Genomic DNA, 17,299 nt, shown 5'->3' on the forward strand with positions numbered 1-17,299 from the left:
TGGCGTTTGTTTGTGGTCATCCTCAAAGGATTCCGCATTTATATCTTATTGACTATATGGAGGTGTAACAAGGTGAGCAGGAGAAAGCCAGATCAAGCTAAAATTTTGCCTGTTTTGTAACTACGATAGGCTTAAATCAATTTAAATTAATTTAATGCAAATTTAAGCTGTGAGGAAGACCTCGTTTGATCGACTTGCACTCTTTGAAAAATTTCAAGTCTGTGAACATATGACATACACGGTGAAAACATCTTAAATGAGGGTGATTCTAGATTGGGTTTTAATAGCACGGAGATATCTGGATCGGGCCACCTTGAAGTGGAAAAATTTTGCATTGTCACAATTACAACTTCGATCTCTAAGATTGCATTTGCTGCATTGTCAGACAATGATAATCTAAATTATCTGATTTATCTGTAATCTGGATAGATTATCAGTAATGTTGATTACTGTATTTGGTACACGTAGGTAATATTGTAGTAAAATTATTGAGAATTTTAATTGACATATTTGATATAACAATCAGATTACTGGTAATGTAACATCAAATTTTAAAATATTCTTAAATCAAATTTATTAAAAATCATACTCCATACACAAAATTTTCAATTTTTCAGAATACAAGAACAAAAATATATTATAAGATATAATATATATATATATTATATTATATATAATATATAATATAATATATTATTATTATTATTATTTTTTTTTTTTTTTTTTTTTTTTTTTTTTTTTTATTTTATTATTATTATTATTATTATATTATTATTATTATTATTATTATTATTATAATTCCTTCTCCTTCCCCTGCACGTCACAACCCCCCCAATCCCGACTGCTCTGCCCCTGACCCCCCAGCAATCGCATCTCCGGCACCGCCCCCAGCCCCTGACTGTCCGTGCTACCCCTTGCACCGTCCCTTGGCCCCCCGATGAATCTGCACCTCGAGCCCTCTGTAGCTGCCTCCATCGCTGCCGTCACCCACCACGTTGCCACCCTCGTGCCATCGGACCCCTGCGGCCTTCTGACACGGCGTTGCCGGCAGTGACTGGCTTCACTTATCCCCGTCGAGCCCGATCTTCCCCTTCCTTACATCAGACAAAAAAAAAAAAGAGGAGAAAAGGACCGCCGGCTCCTCCACACCGTATCCTCCTTCTCCATGCAATGACTGCAGGCCGCGTTTGGAGAGGCAATGGCAACTCCGACGGCAACATCTAGATAGCTGGCGGCGTGGGACATGGCTCGTTGGTGGTCCGGTTAACCAAACAAACAAAAAAAAGGTGGGGGGGGAGGAGGGGTTGTCAGATTCGTTTTAACCGATGTTTTCTCCTTGCTTCCCAATGGCTATCGACAGCCGGTGGTTGGAAGACGGCGGCGACCTGCCGATTCGCCAATTTTGGGGCTGCTGCTGGTCGGATTTTGTAAAGGGCATCGATTTTGGCCCCTCTCTTTCCGTTGCCCATCGTGAGAAAGAAGATCGTCCAGATTTTTGAGGGTATTTTTGTCTAAAAAAAATATTACAAGGTTACCAAATATGTGATAATCTGGATAGCCATCCCTTCTTTGGTAATCCAATTATTTCATTGAAGGTAATCCAGATTATTAGATAATCTGGATTATCAATCCAAAAAGCATATCAAATGTGATAATATGATGGGGATCCTTTAAATTATCAGCAATCTATTCAGATTGCTAGCTATCAAACGCAGTCTGAGAATAATAAAGCAACGCTGGATATCAAAGAAATGTAGAGAATTTACTGAAGTCAGAGAATAGATTAGGATAATAACATTTTGAATTATATTATGAAAATAGAAATTGATAGCTATGATTCACATGAAAAAAAAGTTTGGAAAAAAAATAATAACAATAAATAATAGTCACAAGCAGAACCAACAACAAGGCAGATTTTGACTTTTTAACGCACAAGTTTCAAAAAATTATGAATAATTTTTGAACATAACTAAAAAAATCTTTGAGTTGTTGAACAATTGTAATTAACTGTTTATATTAGAATAATTGAGAGAGTTGTTTATCAAGAAAAATGGCTAAGAATAATTTAAGAAAATTTCATTAATTAAACTAATTACTGTTGTCATCTTAAAAAGTTTAATTGGGATTTATAATTTCTGATATCAATCGTCCCAATGGTCGCCTGTACAAGTGGGGAAGAACTTCCAATTTGGAGGAAATGACGTTGACTTTGGTTCACAGCTCCCAGATAAAGAATCACTTAATGAATTAAGTCAGAAGGATTGACCTCGGGATGGTCGTAATGGCTGACGTCTTTATGGCCTAATACGCTGTCAACAGTGTTAGGAAAGCCTATAACTTACCTAACATGTGGCAAAGCTAAAAAAAAAAAAAAAATCTTAAAAATTTACACACACAATATGAAATTTTTTACAATGCAAAATGCAGAAAGCCACCGTTTCATTCACCGACCCTGACCACGCTGTGACGTGGGGTTCATAGAATGGCCTTCTTGAAACCACCGCCATGTGGACCACTGAACCCCACTAGAAAATCGAGGTCATTGCTAATAAAAAATTATACCCTGCATCAAATGCACCATATTGGTGGTGCACCATATGTCCATATCAATCAGATTTTTCATTCTTGTAAACCTCGTGTATCATTCAGCTCGTCTTTTATCTTAAATGTAGGGTATAATTTCTTGGTAACATCCACTGTTTATTCCACCAATGCCCAACTGCCACAAAGGTACCCCTACCATTAATTGCTCCAATGCCCAACTGCCACAGAGGATCGGTGGTACTGACGGCAAGGATAACAAACTACAGACCTGACATGCATGTTTATCAGACCCTATCAAGTAGAGCATTTCCAGATCATTGGGTCCCATGAGGCATCAACGAGCGTTCCCTATCTTTAGATGATGCCATCTCCATCCTACATTTACAAGCAGAATACCTGGCAATAAATAAGAGTCGAAAACGTGGAGTCCTGGAAAAGGTGGGGTTCCGTGAGAGTTGTGGCAGATTCTAAAATCCGATTCAGGGACTTTATAAAGATTCAACTAGATTTTGTAGATTTAGCCCGTTGGCCTCATGCCCTTCAAGAAGAAAATAAAATAGTCCCTGGATCCAATCGTAAAAGTAACAATGGTTCACGTTGCCACAGGATTTAGCACATGAAGAACAATTTCACCACAGCATGAACGATCCAAATGTTGAATCTTACGATTTGTGCGCATGAAACACACAGATTTGCCTCAGAGTTCCTCACCCATTAAGCCCACGGTCAGGGAAAGAACATCAGTGTTAAATGTGCCAGAGGCTGGTTGTAGTGCAGGTGATTCTAGGGAGGTAGCCACAAAAAGGCCACGAAAAATAATCATATAGAATTTTCGTGAGGCACAGAGTGCCAATCATTAACACGGATCTGTATTTTTTGCCCTCAAACATCAGCTTGTTAGCCTCTTTACCATCATCTCATTTCCAAGCCTAACCGTCCAGGGCACCCAGTGTTTCATGTCCTCCAAGAAAGCACATAAGAGTCATCAATGCTCTGTGCCTTTGGCGCCGATGAGGAAGCCACTGTCTCTGACTTTCCAATTGCTGGGGGGGTGAAGGCCCGCAGATGACAACGCCGTTGAAAGCTGTGACTTTGGTTTTGGTTTTGGAAGAGCAGTTTCTCTTCTCACACGCACTGATGCAGGAACCTGTTCCAAAGCCCCCAAAGAAACATTACTTATGCATTACAACCAAGGATGGAAGTGGCAATCACCAGAGGAAGACAATTAAAAATTATGAAGCAGAAATAAATTAAAGAGCAAAAAACAATGTATGCTAATATTGCTTGGACTCTAGCTCCAGCATGTCGGGGTATTCAAGCTCTTCCTTGATAAAAAGGTTAAAAACATACTTCCCTCAGGAACTACATTAATAGTAAGCTAGTTGAATATCAGGAAAATTTGAATCTAGAATTGACAGATTTACTTCCTAAACAATGCTAAATACTTCAATAATCCATATAGTGAAAGTAAAATCATAAGATACTTTCGACTAATGTCTCTATAACAATTAAGCAAAAGCACTTCAAAGATGATGATTTTACTCTGATTTGGAAATCCTAAAATCATTGGATCTGTCATACCTATTCAAAAAACATGACATGGTATTTCAAAACACGGCAGACAAAGTGATTTTCTCGACTGCAGAAGTTATCTGAGGGAAACAAGACCTGTATCAACATGGGATATTTTCAAGTCATCTTGATGCCAGGATTGGAACAAACCAACTCATGGAATCCAGATCGAAAAACATGGTTTCAGTTGACTCCAAGCAAGGGCAGTTTTGATAGTCTGACTATGATAAAACAAAAGCATAGGATCCAATAGATTATTTGGGGGAAACAAAGCAAGAATGCTAACACAGAGGTAATGTTACATGTAACGCAAGGCAAACCATTAACATGATGGTTAAAACATACCATAGCTGTCAGCTCCGGGGTATGCTGTGCTAGGGGTCTCTTAACAACAGTTGATGCAGCTGATTTGACATATGATGGCTTTGGAGGTGGTGTGAGCTTCAAGGCAGCAAGGTCATCATCTTGAGGGGAGGAAGACCTGGAGGCCTCAGAACTCCTGGTGGTCCAGGAGGTGCAACAAAAGGAGGCTGGGAATTTGTGGTGGAACCATGCCCGGAGGTGGGGGAGGAGGAGCTCTGTTAGGAACTCCAGGAACCATCAATGGAGACCTCATATCTGGTGGAGGGGGATAGCGTGCAACACCTGGAGGCATCATGTCAGCTTGCAAAGGGTGCATCAAGGGGAGTCCGTGGGGCATTGGTGGTGGTTGCCTTGGAGGTGGTGGCAGCAGAGGTGCCATCTTAGAGTGTCATTTGGGCCTGAAGAACTATTAGCACTAGATTCAGATGATGTGGCATCAGACTGGCGATTTGCAGATTTTGGTGGTAGTCCAGGGGTGGTGGAGGTGGGGGGAGCACACCTGCAGCCTGCAAAAGAGATACGCCTCAGACATTTCATAGTTTGATAAGCACTGCATTCACAATTCAGGTAAACTTAAGGAAATAGAACTCTCTATATTTTGAAAATCCTGTTTAACTTGATGAGATATAAAAACTCCAGAATTCTGAAAGAGTTTTGGCAATAATTGATATAAATGTTAATCAGAGCAAATTATAACCAACCAAAAGAAAATATCCCTAAAATATAAAATCTTGCAAAACTTTGAAAAATTAGTCAACCAATTTTTCTGAAAAGAAAAGGAAAGAGAGACAACATAGTTATAGCTCATTTAAGCAATCAATGACATGATGAAAAATAATATAAGGAAAATATTTTTGAAAACATTTATGGTCAGAGCAAGCAACACACTTGTGATGAGAGGCATATTGCATGAGGGCAAAGAAACCTGAAGCACTTCTAGAAGAAATGTTTTATAGCATAAAATACAAAAAAGCTATATGTATAAATTACAAGAAAGCATAAGCAAAAACTAAGAAATAATGAATAGAGTGATAAAGTACAACTTTGAACAACCACAGTAACAAATTGATACTAAAGAAATACCCGATCAAACTCTTTCAGATTTAGGCCCTCTGAAGCTGCATTTTTGCTATTATCAAATTCACTTTCGTTTGTACCTGGTGGAGGAGGCTGGGAAGGCCGCTGGAGTGGTGGGGGAGGAGGAGGAAGCAAAGTATGAGCTGCAACTGGATCTTTGGGTGGAGGTCCAGGGGGTGGTGGGGGAGGTAATGATGTTTTTGAATCAACCACTGGCTTGGGTGGGGCTGGTGGTGGGGGCGGTAAAGGTATAGATGCAGGTACAGTGGAATCATCAACAGAAGTCAGTTCACCAGATGCTGGCAAAGGAGGTGGTGGTGGTGGAGGAGGTACAGATAAAGTTGCTTCTTCCATCTCCGATTTGATGTTGATGCACCAGCACTAGAAGTAGGCAATGGAATCCTGGGTCCTACAGTATATTAGTCAGAAAAAAGAAATTAGAAGGGAAAAATGTTGTCATCAAGAAAACAAATAGGGAAAGAGGATGAGAATAACCTATAGATGATTTGTACATGGGAGGTTTTCCAGGAGGTGGTGCCCCTGTTGGGTTTAATGTAGGATGATAGTAAACTGAGTCCTGCATCCACAAGCTGAGTTAATTGCATCCAGGTAGAAATTTTAGCTGCAGTGCAATTCATATGAAGGTGCATACCTCAGGCTTTGGATGTTTAGATCGTTCCTCTTCTTCTGCAGTTGTTCGTCTTCGAGGGGGACCCAAATGGCTGGTATCAGAGTAAAATATGCAAAAGAAACATTAGTAGACTACCACATTATGTGAAAAAGAAGACCAAATTCATGAAATAAACCTCACCTGAACATTACTGGAGCCTCTCCTTTTTCACGCATTTTCTCTTCATACTCCTGTTCAAAAGACAAGAAAAGAATGGAGACAAATTGGCAATGTAGAGAATCACTGACAGATGTTACACAAACTCAATAGTCATGATGAAATGAAGTACTAAAAGTAGTAATTTTGGTTTCAACTTCTCAAGCCCTGTCTATTATAATATTTAGTCATGTTATCCATCTTACTGAGATTAAGTGCCGTGTAACATTGTCATCTACCTTTTCCTTAATCTTGCCTCCAGTTTTCAGTACCTTAAATCAGACATATTCCCATCTGACTAAAATATTAATGTTAATGAAAGCTCTTCCTCTCGTGTCCCCAACACATAATCATCTTTTGGTCCATAACTTTCTTTGATTAAATCAATTAAAGCCACATGATTCTTATAGAAGATATGCACCTTATGTATCATAAATACACCCATCACAGCCTAGTTTGAATTAGTATCATACAACCATCCATAATGCACATGGCAGCTGTATGTATGTAGTCACCAACCTGGAAATCTAATACAGCAGATGCACATATGTAAAGAGTTGATCATGCTTGTGCATGCAGAAAAAAACATCCAACCTACTCAATAAAAAAGTATACCCTTTGAAGTAAGATAGGATGTATGAATTGTTAAACATTCATTTGTATCAAAGGCGACACCATTTGCCACCATGCTGTTTCAAAACCCTTCCAAGGAGTGCCATTCCTGTATCACAGGAACCAGGTTCACTCAAAACTGACTTTAAAACTTAAAAAAAAATATGATTAAATACCATTTAATAAATACCCTTAAGAAAGGATTAAAGTACTGCATGTCACACTAATGACAATTACAGGTAGGCATTTAGACCTTTTATATCATATCCAACTATTCAGATTACCATTTGGAAATCCTCAGCTCCAAATTTTGGTTGTATATGTATGCTCCTTTTTCCACCCTAGAAGTATTATAGCTCCAGATGTCAAATATAAGGATAAATGTTTGTTAGAAGAAATTGGGACTGGCCTTCTATATGAACATAGAGAAGACAATGAACAAAATGAGATAGGGTAGGGCTAAGTCAAGGCCAGGATAGAGTAGAGCTAAGTCAACAATAAAAAGGATTTAAATTGTTCAACTAAAGCTAGTATAAGCAAGTGCAACAATATGAAATTCAGATATGAAGAAAAGTAGTTAACAGATTATCACATTTGGAAGGGTTGTGTAATGTGGAAGTATTCTGCATGAGGATGAAGCATAACATTGAAATGGAGACAAATTTCAAGAGTGACGTGTAGTGAGGAGACATGGACATATGTCTCCCAAAGTTGGCTAGGGTGCAACTGATTTACATGGAAACAATCTGGAAAGGTAATATTTTGTCCCATATCAAGACATTGAGATAAAATATGTGGTAGAGGTGCCTGTGTGCATGTTGTTCAATGTAAAAAAAAAAAAAAATGAAGTGATTAGTAAAATAAAGATAGATCAGAGAAAATACCATATGAAAAGTTTCCTCCATGCTTTAAAGATTATTACCGGTTTACATTCCTCTAACATGTGTAGATTGTAACGTCTTAATCCTTCCTAATACTAAAGCCTCTAGATGGATTAATTATATTCTCCATAGGTCTATTGCAGCTAAGCAAGGTGATAGTTTCAAAATGTATAAGAGCAACATCAGTTTCCATCTTACACTGTAGCTAACACAATCCACCTCGTAACATACTTCTTCTCAGGAAGTTACTTGAAGCTCTTGTGCCCACGATCTTTATACCTAGTTGAATTGCAAATTTGCATCTGAACAAACCACCATAAGATCCTCATGTTCCTTATAGCCCACAAAAGTAACAAACCCCTCCCATATTTTACTTTAACCTGATCTTTATAAGATTCTCAATGCTCCTCTTCATTGTACTCTTAATTCTTTCTCCCAACTGCATATTGCCACAACGGGACAAACTCCTACAAAATATCTTCCTCTTATATGATACATCTAACGATGATATTATATCTTTATGAAGCATGAGAAACAGTTGTCAAAACCAAACTTCTTCGATTGTTGATACCAGGAAGAAGGCTTGAAATTCCAGAGATGAGCCTCTATCCTTTACATTTGAAAGCAAAATAAGTATGCTTAAATAAGATTTGAGATGCAAAATCCTTCCATCTTGTGCTGCATCCCCATGCAGTCTTGCTTCAAACCTCAGTGGCTTGAAAGGGTCACTTTTATGCATGTCAATGGTGAATTAGTAGAACTCCTCAGTATCATCTTCCATAACTTTAGATATTGTTTGACAATAAATAATTTATCATACCTGTAATCATTTAAAAGAAGATGCTCAGCATCATAGGCCTCGTATCTTACAATATCTCAATATGTCAACAGTCAGTCCTACTACAATATCTCTTCAATTTTGCTTTTCACAAATTTTACCTTCTCCCTCAAGGATATCATATCACACTAATCATAACATACTTTTCACTCAATAAATGTATTAAGATTCGACTTTCAACAAAAATCCAACAAATTCAGGTTGCATGATCACAGAGACGTCATCATCGATTCATATATTCTAACTCTACCATGATGCATAGTTGATCAATCATCGAGATTGTTCTTAGATTTTTCTAATTTAATATCATGAAATGGAAACTTTTGCACATCATGAAAGTGATTTGATCGAAATTTGCAATCATAGTCTGAAAGTGATTTGATCGAAATTTGAACATCATGAAAGTGCTTTATGTCATTAAGGATAGCCATCATAAAGAACAATACCAGGAACCATAGCAGTATGTCATTGGCTAAATGTGGTAGATTTGGTGCTGTATGGTACAGTACATATCCCATACCAAGATGGGCTTGCACCACCTTTTTCTCACTCCCAACCATGTTACCATCTGAAACTGGGCAATACGAGTTACTACCAGATCGTACAGGATGGTTCCATTCAATTCAAACCAGTACGGACTGGTTCAGCTCATATACCAAACCGAATCTTGTACTATACCGGTGCCTTACTGGTATTTCGGTATAGCAGACCTTGATCATAGATGAATTCAGAACTAGTGGTGGTACGCTTCAAACCACTCATGCAAACAAATAACCGGATAAATTCCAATCCAACGAAATTAACTCTCATGAACGAAGGTTGAGTACCAAATTTGATGCAGAAACATTCACTGGCATCTCAAACAAATATGATTTCAGAAATTTGTGCAAAAGAGGAAATATAATTTAATTTGCAAGATTTTCCTATCAGCATCCTTGATCAATATAATCAATGACAGAACCAAATTTAAAGTAATCTTCTCTTAAAGCCTTAATTCATCATCAAAAGAACAAGTTATTTACCAATTAACAAGATTCTACAGCAGTTGAGTCCTGCCGATAAGAATCTTCAATAAAAGAACCAAAATTCTGGTCACTTCCATCACTATGGAATAAACCCTCTTACAGCCTTTACATACAATGCAAAGTAATAACTTCAAAAAGGCCCCTTCACCAAATAGAAGTCCTAAACTTCTCAAAATATGCATCCTTGTGTTACTAAATATCCTGTTTAAAAAGATAAAACAAAATAAAAAAGAAAAAGAATCCTTGTACCAAACTTATGGGCAGCACTTCAATTATAATCCCCCTCCCACCCTTTGTTTCTCCTTCTCCTTTCTAAATATCATAGATACGAGAAAAGACATCCAAATTGGTCCATTTCCATGTATAAGGTCCCCATTAATGTCTCTTTCATTCTCCCACAAAAGTCATGCACCAAATAGAAGATCCACGTGAATTCAATAATGCTATAGGTAAAGCTGGAAAGAACTGGAGTGCATCAATCAGATTTTGCAAAACAAACTTGAAGTTCTCTTAACTTATCCACCACATATCTGGAAGGTCATTGTTCTACAAACTTTGATTGTTGTCAACAGAGAAATTTTGGTCGCTTTGTTCTTAGACAACCTAGCTTTTAATTTGAACCAGACCTCTGGCAACTGTTTTATCGAGAAGATGAGAGAATTTGATAGAAATGTCAGTTGTTCATTCAATACATCAATGAGACACTAATTAGGATATGTCTACATGTGCATTAAGCCATTAACAAACCCTATCATGAGCATGCATAATTTCAATAAGCACCAGAGAAGCAGCATATAAATATCTCTGCAATTAAATATTAATTTAGTATAAAAACTGTGTAAATGTTTAAAATCGTACAGTCATCTAGATTTATGTGATGCTTATCCATCATACCATAGGGTTCAAGTGCATGCACTATGCGTGTCAAATTGTCATGAGTTGGACCTCCAAGCAGATTCATTTCAAACTAGGCCTTTTATGTCTAGGTTCTTAAAGACAGAGAGCATATTCCTATAATCAAACCAAGACCGTCTAAACCTTTTCAGACAGAAGATTGTTACTAATAAATTTCACCTTTCGAATCGGAAACATCAATAATATGGAAACATAAGATTGGCATTTGTCACTCGTATGAAACATATTTCCAATAAAACCACTATCCTTTGGGGCTTTCAAAGATCCCTACTTCAAAATGCCTCAATAAATACTCAAAGATATACAATGTAAAAGTAGTGCATCATTAAAATGACAAGAATAAAAAGAAAACTACCTTCCTTTTCTTCAAAACTAGGTTTAGTGTGTCCTCAAGCTGTCTCTTCTTATGTTTTCTTGCCTTGTCTAGAGCACCATCCGCCTCTGCATCAAATGATGGCAGTATAGATATTTTCATACACTGGGATGCCTAAGCTAGATATCAAGTGAATCGATATGTGCAGAAATATGGAAGAAGTACATGATGATGGTGATGATGATGACAACAAGGATGATGAATATTATGATAGGATAAATGCTACCATCCATAATTATATGAGAAATCTCAGATATATAAGCCTAAAAGGTGAGGAAGCAATGAAATATTGTGTTTAGATCTATCACATTTTGTACATTAGACATAGGACAAAAATTCAACATCAAAAAGGCATATTGATATAGGTAAAGGATATGACCAGTTCCATGATTTTATATGCAACTTCTTGCTATTAAAAGCAAAACATCTAAACAAAAGAAAATAACCAAAAGTCTAGATGCAACATGAAATTGATAGAAAAGACTCCGCCAAACTTTTATTGACCCTTTGTTCATTATATTAGGGGCATAGAGTGCCTAAACATGCTAACTGTATTATCAAAATGGGAAGAATTTCCTTATCTCCCTCCTCCTTTCCTTTTCTCTTCTTCACCTCCATCCACCTCCTATTTCATCTTCACCTCCTCCTTCCCTCCATATGCTCTCTGGAACTCTCTTCTTAGATTATACTCCCTCTTGAAATTCTTTATATTATTCATACATCACGTGGAACTGTCACATTTCTTTCTTCCTATCATACCTATAGTGTATAAATAGTAATAAAGCTGCTTATCTACTCTCCAGCATTTTTGTTATCTTCTCCACATGCCAGAATCAATCAACCTTATATTCTGCTCCTTTTCATTCGTTTCCTTTGTAACCTTCTTTGGACTCCTAAACATTTATTAACGGAATCATCATTCTTTCATGTCAACAATACAAACATTTCACATGCCCATACTTTCTATCCTTTTACAAATGTCGACATAAAGTTGTGAAGACACAAGAAAGCAAATAAATCCGCTCCAAAGCTTGGGGCAGAAATAAGAATATGAGCACCATTTACAGCATACCTAAATAACTTAATATAATAGTAAAAATAAATAAATATACCAGAGGTACTAATAGGTATTAGTTTATAGATCATTTTTCTTTTGCAATTAATAATATAATGTATGTCAATGACTTGCATAAGAACATATTTAAATTGACTGCAGTTTTTGAGCCTCCCTGAAGCCAAAGATAGTTATGCAAAATACACAAAGCCTCATTGTGAATACATCCAAGAATTATCCGCAACGCATGGTTGTAAAAGTTGCTGCCAATATTAACATGAGAATATAATGTGAATATATTGTAGAAACTATCTTGGTATCAGCACTTTTGACCCTTGCTCCATTAGGTGCCGTAGCCTTAGCTAGTTGTTGCATCAACTAGGAGGCCCAGCAACATGTTGCATGAACAGTCCTACAAGTAGTTAGCTACTCATTTTTAACCATAACCAATGCATGAGATGCTCTGTTTAAATTCTTATCTGTTTTCAATCCTCACTCTATTTAGACTACTCAGAATGAAATGGAGGAAATGAGGTGTTACATTCAGGAATTCAAAATATTGATCCTCTTCACTTTGCTGATCTTGGTTCAAGAACCAGAGTTTTCTTTTACAGGCTATCTCAAAAATCATGTAACTAATAAGTTCAGCAGTCAAGAATATAGGGAATATGATTTCAGCAGAAGTTAAGGTTTGGGAAAGGAAATAAATTATTTATAGTTCTAAAACCCACTTAGACCATTGTCATCAACCTATCAATATATATCATATCCAAGTTAATGAGCTCTTGGCTGTCCCCACCCTGATGAAATAATGCAGGCTGTTTCCATGTTTCACAGGTGAGCACTACACCAAACAAATGGAGGAATTTGTAATAACCTATGTCCAGAGACTGATCAGATCAACTGCCTTATCAAGAGGCCTGATGTCAGAAAAAAACCATTTCAGAAATAAGCCAGCATTATAAAACACAGGTATACCAGTTATCTGATGAAGAAATAGGCACCTGTATTACCACCAAATAAATCATTGTTCCATTAGAAATACTTAAACAAGAGAAGGACAGAAGAATCCCTATTAATTAATTTAAGAATGTAACTTTCAAAATAATTCAATTCTGACTAATTAAACCTATGACATATGACAAAATGAATTTCTGCAAATGTAATTACACAAGTCATAAGGTACTCAAAGCTGCAAAGCTACAAATCCTACTAGCCATTTGAAATAATTTGCTATGAAGAATATAATGTCCAAATCGCTTACTCATCATTTCTAACTTCTGAATCTGCTCCCTGATGGTGTCAGGGTCTTTTTTCAAGAGTCCAACCTCACGCACCTTCTTCCTTTCCTTTTTGTTCTGAAACAGGGATTACATTTTTTTCAAAAAAAAAAAAAAAACAGAAATATAGCTGGTTTAACGAACCAACTATTATTCAGTCATTAAGACATGGTATCTAAGACATGGTTTAGCCATTAAAAAGAAAACAGAAAAAACTAATTAGGGGCCACAATATTCAAAGGTTTCAACCAAACTTAGATTATCATACACTACTTAAAATTTCAAGGTTTGAAATATTGAACAACCCATCTGTACAGTTAGATATGTTTTGCAACTTATTCGATACTTCTGATCAACTGCTGAATCGTGATTATCATCATTTTTCTACATCAATAAAAAAAAAAAAGGCCATAACAAAGAAAAATATAGCCAAGGTTTCGCAGCATCATGCAATAGGTTTTAAATTAACTATATCTTCTTAAAATATTATAGAAAAGAGAGTCTGGGAATTGTTAATCTGAAACATTTGAAAGAGATATATGAAGTTTGTCATGTAATTTTTTGCCCCATATGCATTTATTTGTATATTACTGAAAAAGAAAGACATCAAGGTTTCATTAATGGATCTTTAACACAAGCTATGAATTTATAATTATAATCCAAATGTCAGTGTATCAGAACCTTCAGAGAAAGCATTCCACCAGTGCACATATCAAAGCATCACATTTAGAAAAGGAAACAATATCCCCAATTAGATTGTTGCAAAAGCTTCAAATAAAAGTCAAGAAAATCCCTAACAATTAGATGAAAAAAGTTAGCAACTTCTAAAATATAAGATATCTTCTCAAGAGTAGAAAGAGCTATATAGTGGGTATATGTGTTTGAAATATCCGACGCTCCCCAAGAAGGTCCACAAGAGCTTCAAGAATAACGTCAAACCAGTTAAGAAATGCATATACTGCAAAATATACTTGAATCAGTTGAATAAAAAAAAGAAGAAAATGTCCTTAACAAACAGCACAGTAGATGAAAATAATGCATCACACACACAAAGAAAGGGGTATCTAAAGATCATACGTGGATAAATACAAACTAATATAACTAAAGTAGTCCACTAAATCTGATAATGCAGTTTTGCGAGATTGTGCTAAAGCTGGTGATGTGTCTTTTACGGCCCAAGCCCTACGCTAATGATAACCAATATATGAACAATTCCTGTAGGAAATTCAGGCTGCTGCATCACGCCCACAATCTGATACTATCAAATTGCAGGGTTATCAGCTCTTGCAAAATATAATAAAACTAACACCCCCACACCCCCCACACCCCCCCCCCCCGGGCACGAACACACACACACACACAAGGAGAAAAAGCTTAAAGAACCTCTGCCTGTAGCCTTACTGGCAGCCCCTTTTCACTATCATTAAGATTACTTTCAGCTGAATTTGGTTTAACAATACACAAGAACAACTTTTTACTTAAACATCTAGTAAAGCATTAACATTAGAACCAGAAATTAAACCCCCAAGCTTATCCTAGTTCCCCTTGCAAAACAATGAATACATCAAGCATTTGGTATGCGTGCAATTGTAGCTGCTGTATTCTTCATCATAATCTTATACAACAGGTATGGGATGAGATTGGTTCTAGTTTTTTGTCAGGCACTGCATCCTACGAATGCTTGCGATTTGATCCAATAAAAAACTAAAAAAAAAAAAAAAAAAAAAAAGCCAAAGATGCATTAGTCGTATTAGGATGAAAACAAAATATCCGATTTACCATACCTACCACAAAATCCAATCATTCATAGAAATATTTCAAGAAGATATGCTCTCACAAGCAACCAAATTCAACCGCAAGCGATTCTGATGAGAAATGGGTCCATTAAAGAAAATGAGGGAGGAAAAGAAGGAAATCAAGCAGAACAGCAACCCATCAAACCCACGATAGGCGATCAAGATGTAGGGGAATTCATCGAATACGAACATCAGAAAAGAAACACTGGGGAGGCGGAGGTAATCGAAGGAAGGGGAATTCTTTCCGTACCCTTTTGAGCTCCTTCTTGCGGAGCTCCTTCCGGTAGGCGTCCGTGGGGTTCATGACCTTCCCTCCCTTGGTCGTCTTCATCTCGGCCTCCGCCGGCGCTGCCGCTGAGATCGAACCAAGACTAAAGCCCGCCTGCTCCCTTCCTCTCTCTAGGCTTCGCTCTTTCCCCTCGCCGTCCCTTTGGCGTCCGTCGTCTTCGATGGGGGCACTGCCAAGCAAGAGCCTGCGGTTGGAGGGTTATTTCTCGCCGGAATTTGATCCGATTATACCTAAAAGGCATGGGTCTGTTTGGCTTCGGGTCCGATCGGCCGTTTACGTGCGTGGGTTGGGTCCGGGTGGCCGCAACGGTTCGATCGCTTCAGCTATGGCTCGGACCGGAAATGTGAATCACAAATCTGGAATTCGCCTACAAACTGGGTGTAACAGTGGTCGACCCGAATGATTGCAACAAGTGCACCGAGGCCAAGAACTTTGGCATTGAACCTGGGTTCGGGTTGGATCTTTCGGGGAAAGAATGATTCACCTTCCTCGCAACATCAACCATTGAATCGCACAATAGCTGCTTTTGAGATTTGTGCAGATGAGGAAGGGAAAAGATTGGGGGCTTTCAGAGCTGTGTAATGCTTGGAGTCACCAAAGACGATCCATCATCAAAGATGCAACCTAAACTCAGTGGACCGAGCCCAGAACCATTATATGAATGGGCCAGCTTAAGAGCCCAATATAATGCTTGTCAAGAATTCGGCTCTGGGCTGGGCTAACTCGACCAAAATGGTTGGTTCCGCTAATTTATGGTATAATTGACATGGAAGACCACATGCGTGCAAGTAGCTAGTCAGTTGTCGAAGGCCTTGTGATTAGAAGTGGCAATCGAGTCGGATCGGATCATAAATGGATCGGATCAGAAAATCGTTAATCCAAATTCGATCTGTTTATTAAATGGATCAAAATTTCAAACCTGAGTCCGATTTATTTATTAAACAGGTAATCCGATCCGACTCGTTTAATCCATTTATTAAATAGGTCAAATTAGGTTAAATAGATTAAACAGATTAAACGGATTAAACAGATCAAACAGTTCAGGTTAAATGGGTCAGAAACAGGTTAAACAAGTTTTAAACAGGTTAAACGGATCTTAAACGGGCTAAACAGGTTAAACAGGTCGGGTTAAATGGATCAGAAATAGGTTAAATGAATTATCTGACTCAATCCGACCTAAATATTAAACGGATTAAATGGATCAGATATCTAAAACCTAAATTCGATCCACTTATTAAACGGATTAAACGGGTTGATCCATTTATGACCCAAATCCGTTTAGCCTAAATCCAAACCTATTTATGACGGATCGAATATGGATCGGATTGACGGGTCAGATCATATTTTGCCAATCTTATTTGTGATTTGTAAGTGTTGGAACTATGATAATTTTGTGATTTGTGATTTCATCATGGACCATTCCCTTAGATTTATATCTTGCTCTCTAAGCAAAATGAATGATCGCATCACTAAAGATTGCCTCTTGGGCAATTAAAATGAAGGATGCAGTCAGCTGGTCAAAACGAGTCACGGGATGGACAAAGTCTTTGGGGGAGAAAAATCGCATGAGAATTTGATAGCAAATATAGAGTGTCCCAAATGATAGGGTAACACAAAAGGGACAAAGAGGAGATATTGTTTTCCGTACCTTGAGTTTTTAATGGGGCTCACTATACAGTTTGGATGGCCCATCAATTATTTAATTCATTTGGTATGGCACCAATTTTATGGATACAAGATTTTGCAAAATCACTGGTTCAGCGGTGGATCATATTAGAAAAAGGTCGGGGTTATAAAAAATGGCCTTCACTTTTTAATTCTTAGTTTTTTTTTATATTTGTAATATGCTCATGA

General features: G+C 37.5%; 1 protein-coding gene across 1 annotated transcript; it reads right to left on the minus strand.

Annotated features, from left to right (window-relative positions):
- Positions 1–3,186: 3,186 nt before the first annotated feature.
- LOC105054223 (protein EARLY FLOWERING 5) lies at positions 3,187–15,639 on the minus strand. The gene is given in 16 exon segments (XM_010935695.4): positions 3,187–3,516; positions 3,518–3,607; positions 3,609–3,691; positions 4,462–4,586; positions 4,589–4,648; positions 4,651–4,866; positions 4,869–4,955; positions 4,958–4,985; positions 5,563–5,921; positions 5,924–5,965; positions 6,052–6,133; positions 6,209–6,278; positions 6,368–6,417; positions 11,009–11,094; positions 13,345–13,438; positions 15,407–15,639. Coding segments are annotated over 16 exon segments (1,596 nt in total). The 5' UTR covers positions 15,488–15,639; the 3' UTR covers positions 3,187–3,473.
- Between the last annotated feature and the right edge of the window lie 1,660 nt (positions 15,640–17,299).

Source organism: Elaeis guineensis, chromosome 2 (assembly GCF_000442705.2).
Source record: "Elaeis guineensis isolate ETL-2024a chromosome 2, EG11, whole genome shotgun sequence".
Taxonomy (NCBI): Eukaryota; Viridiplantae; Streptophyta; class Magnoliopsida; order Arecales; family Arecaceae; genus Elaeis; species Elaeis guineensis.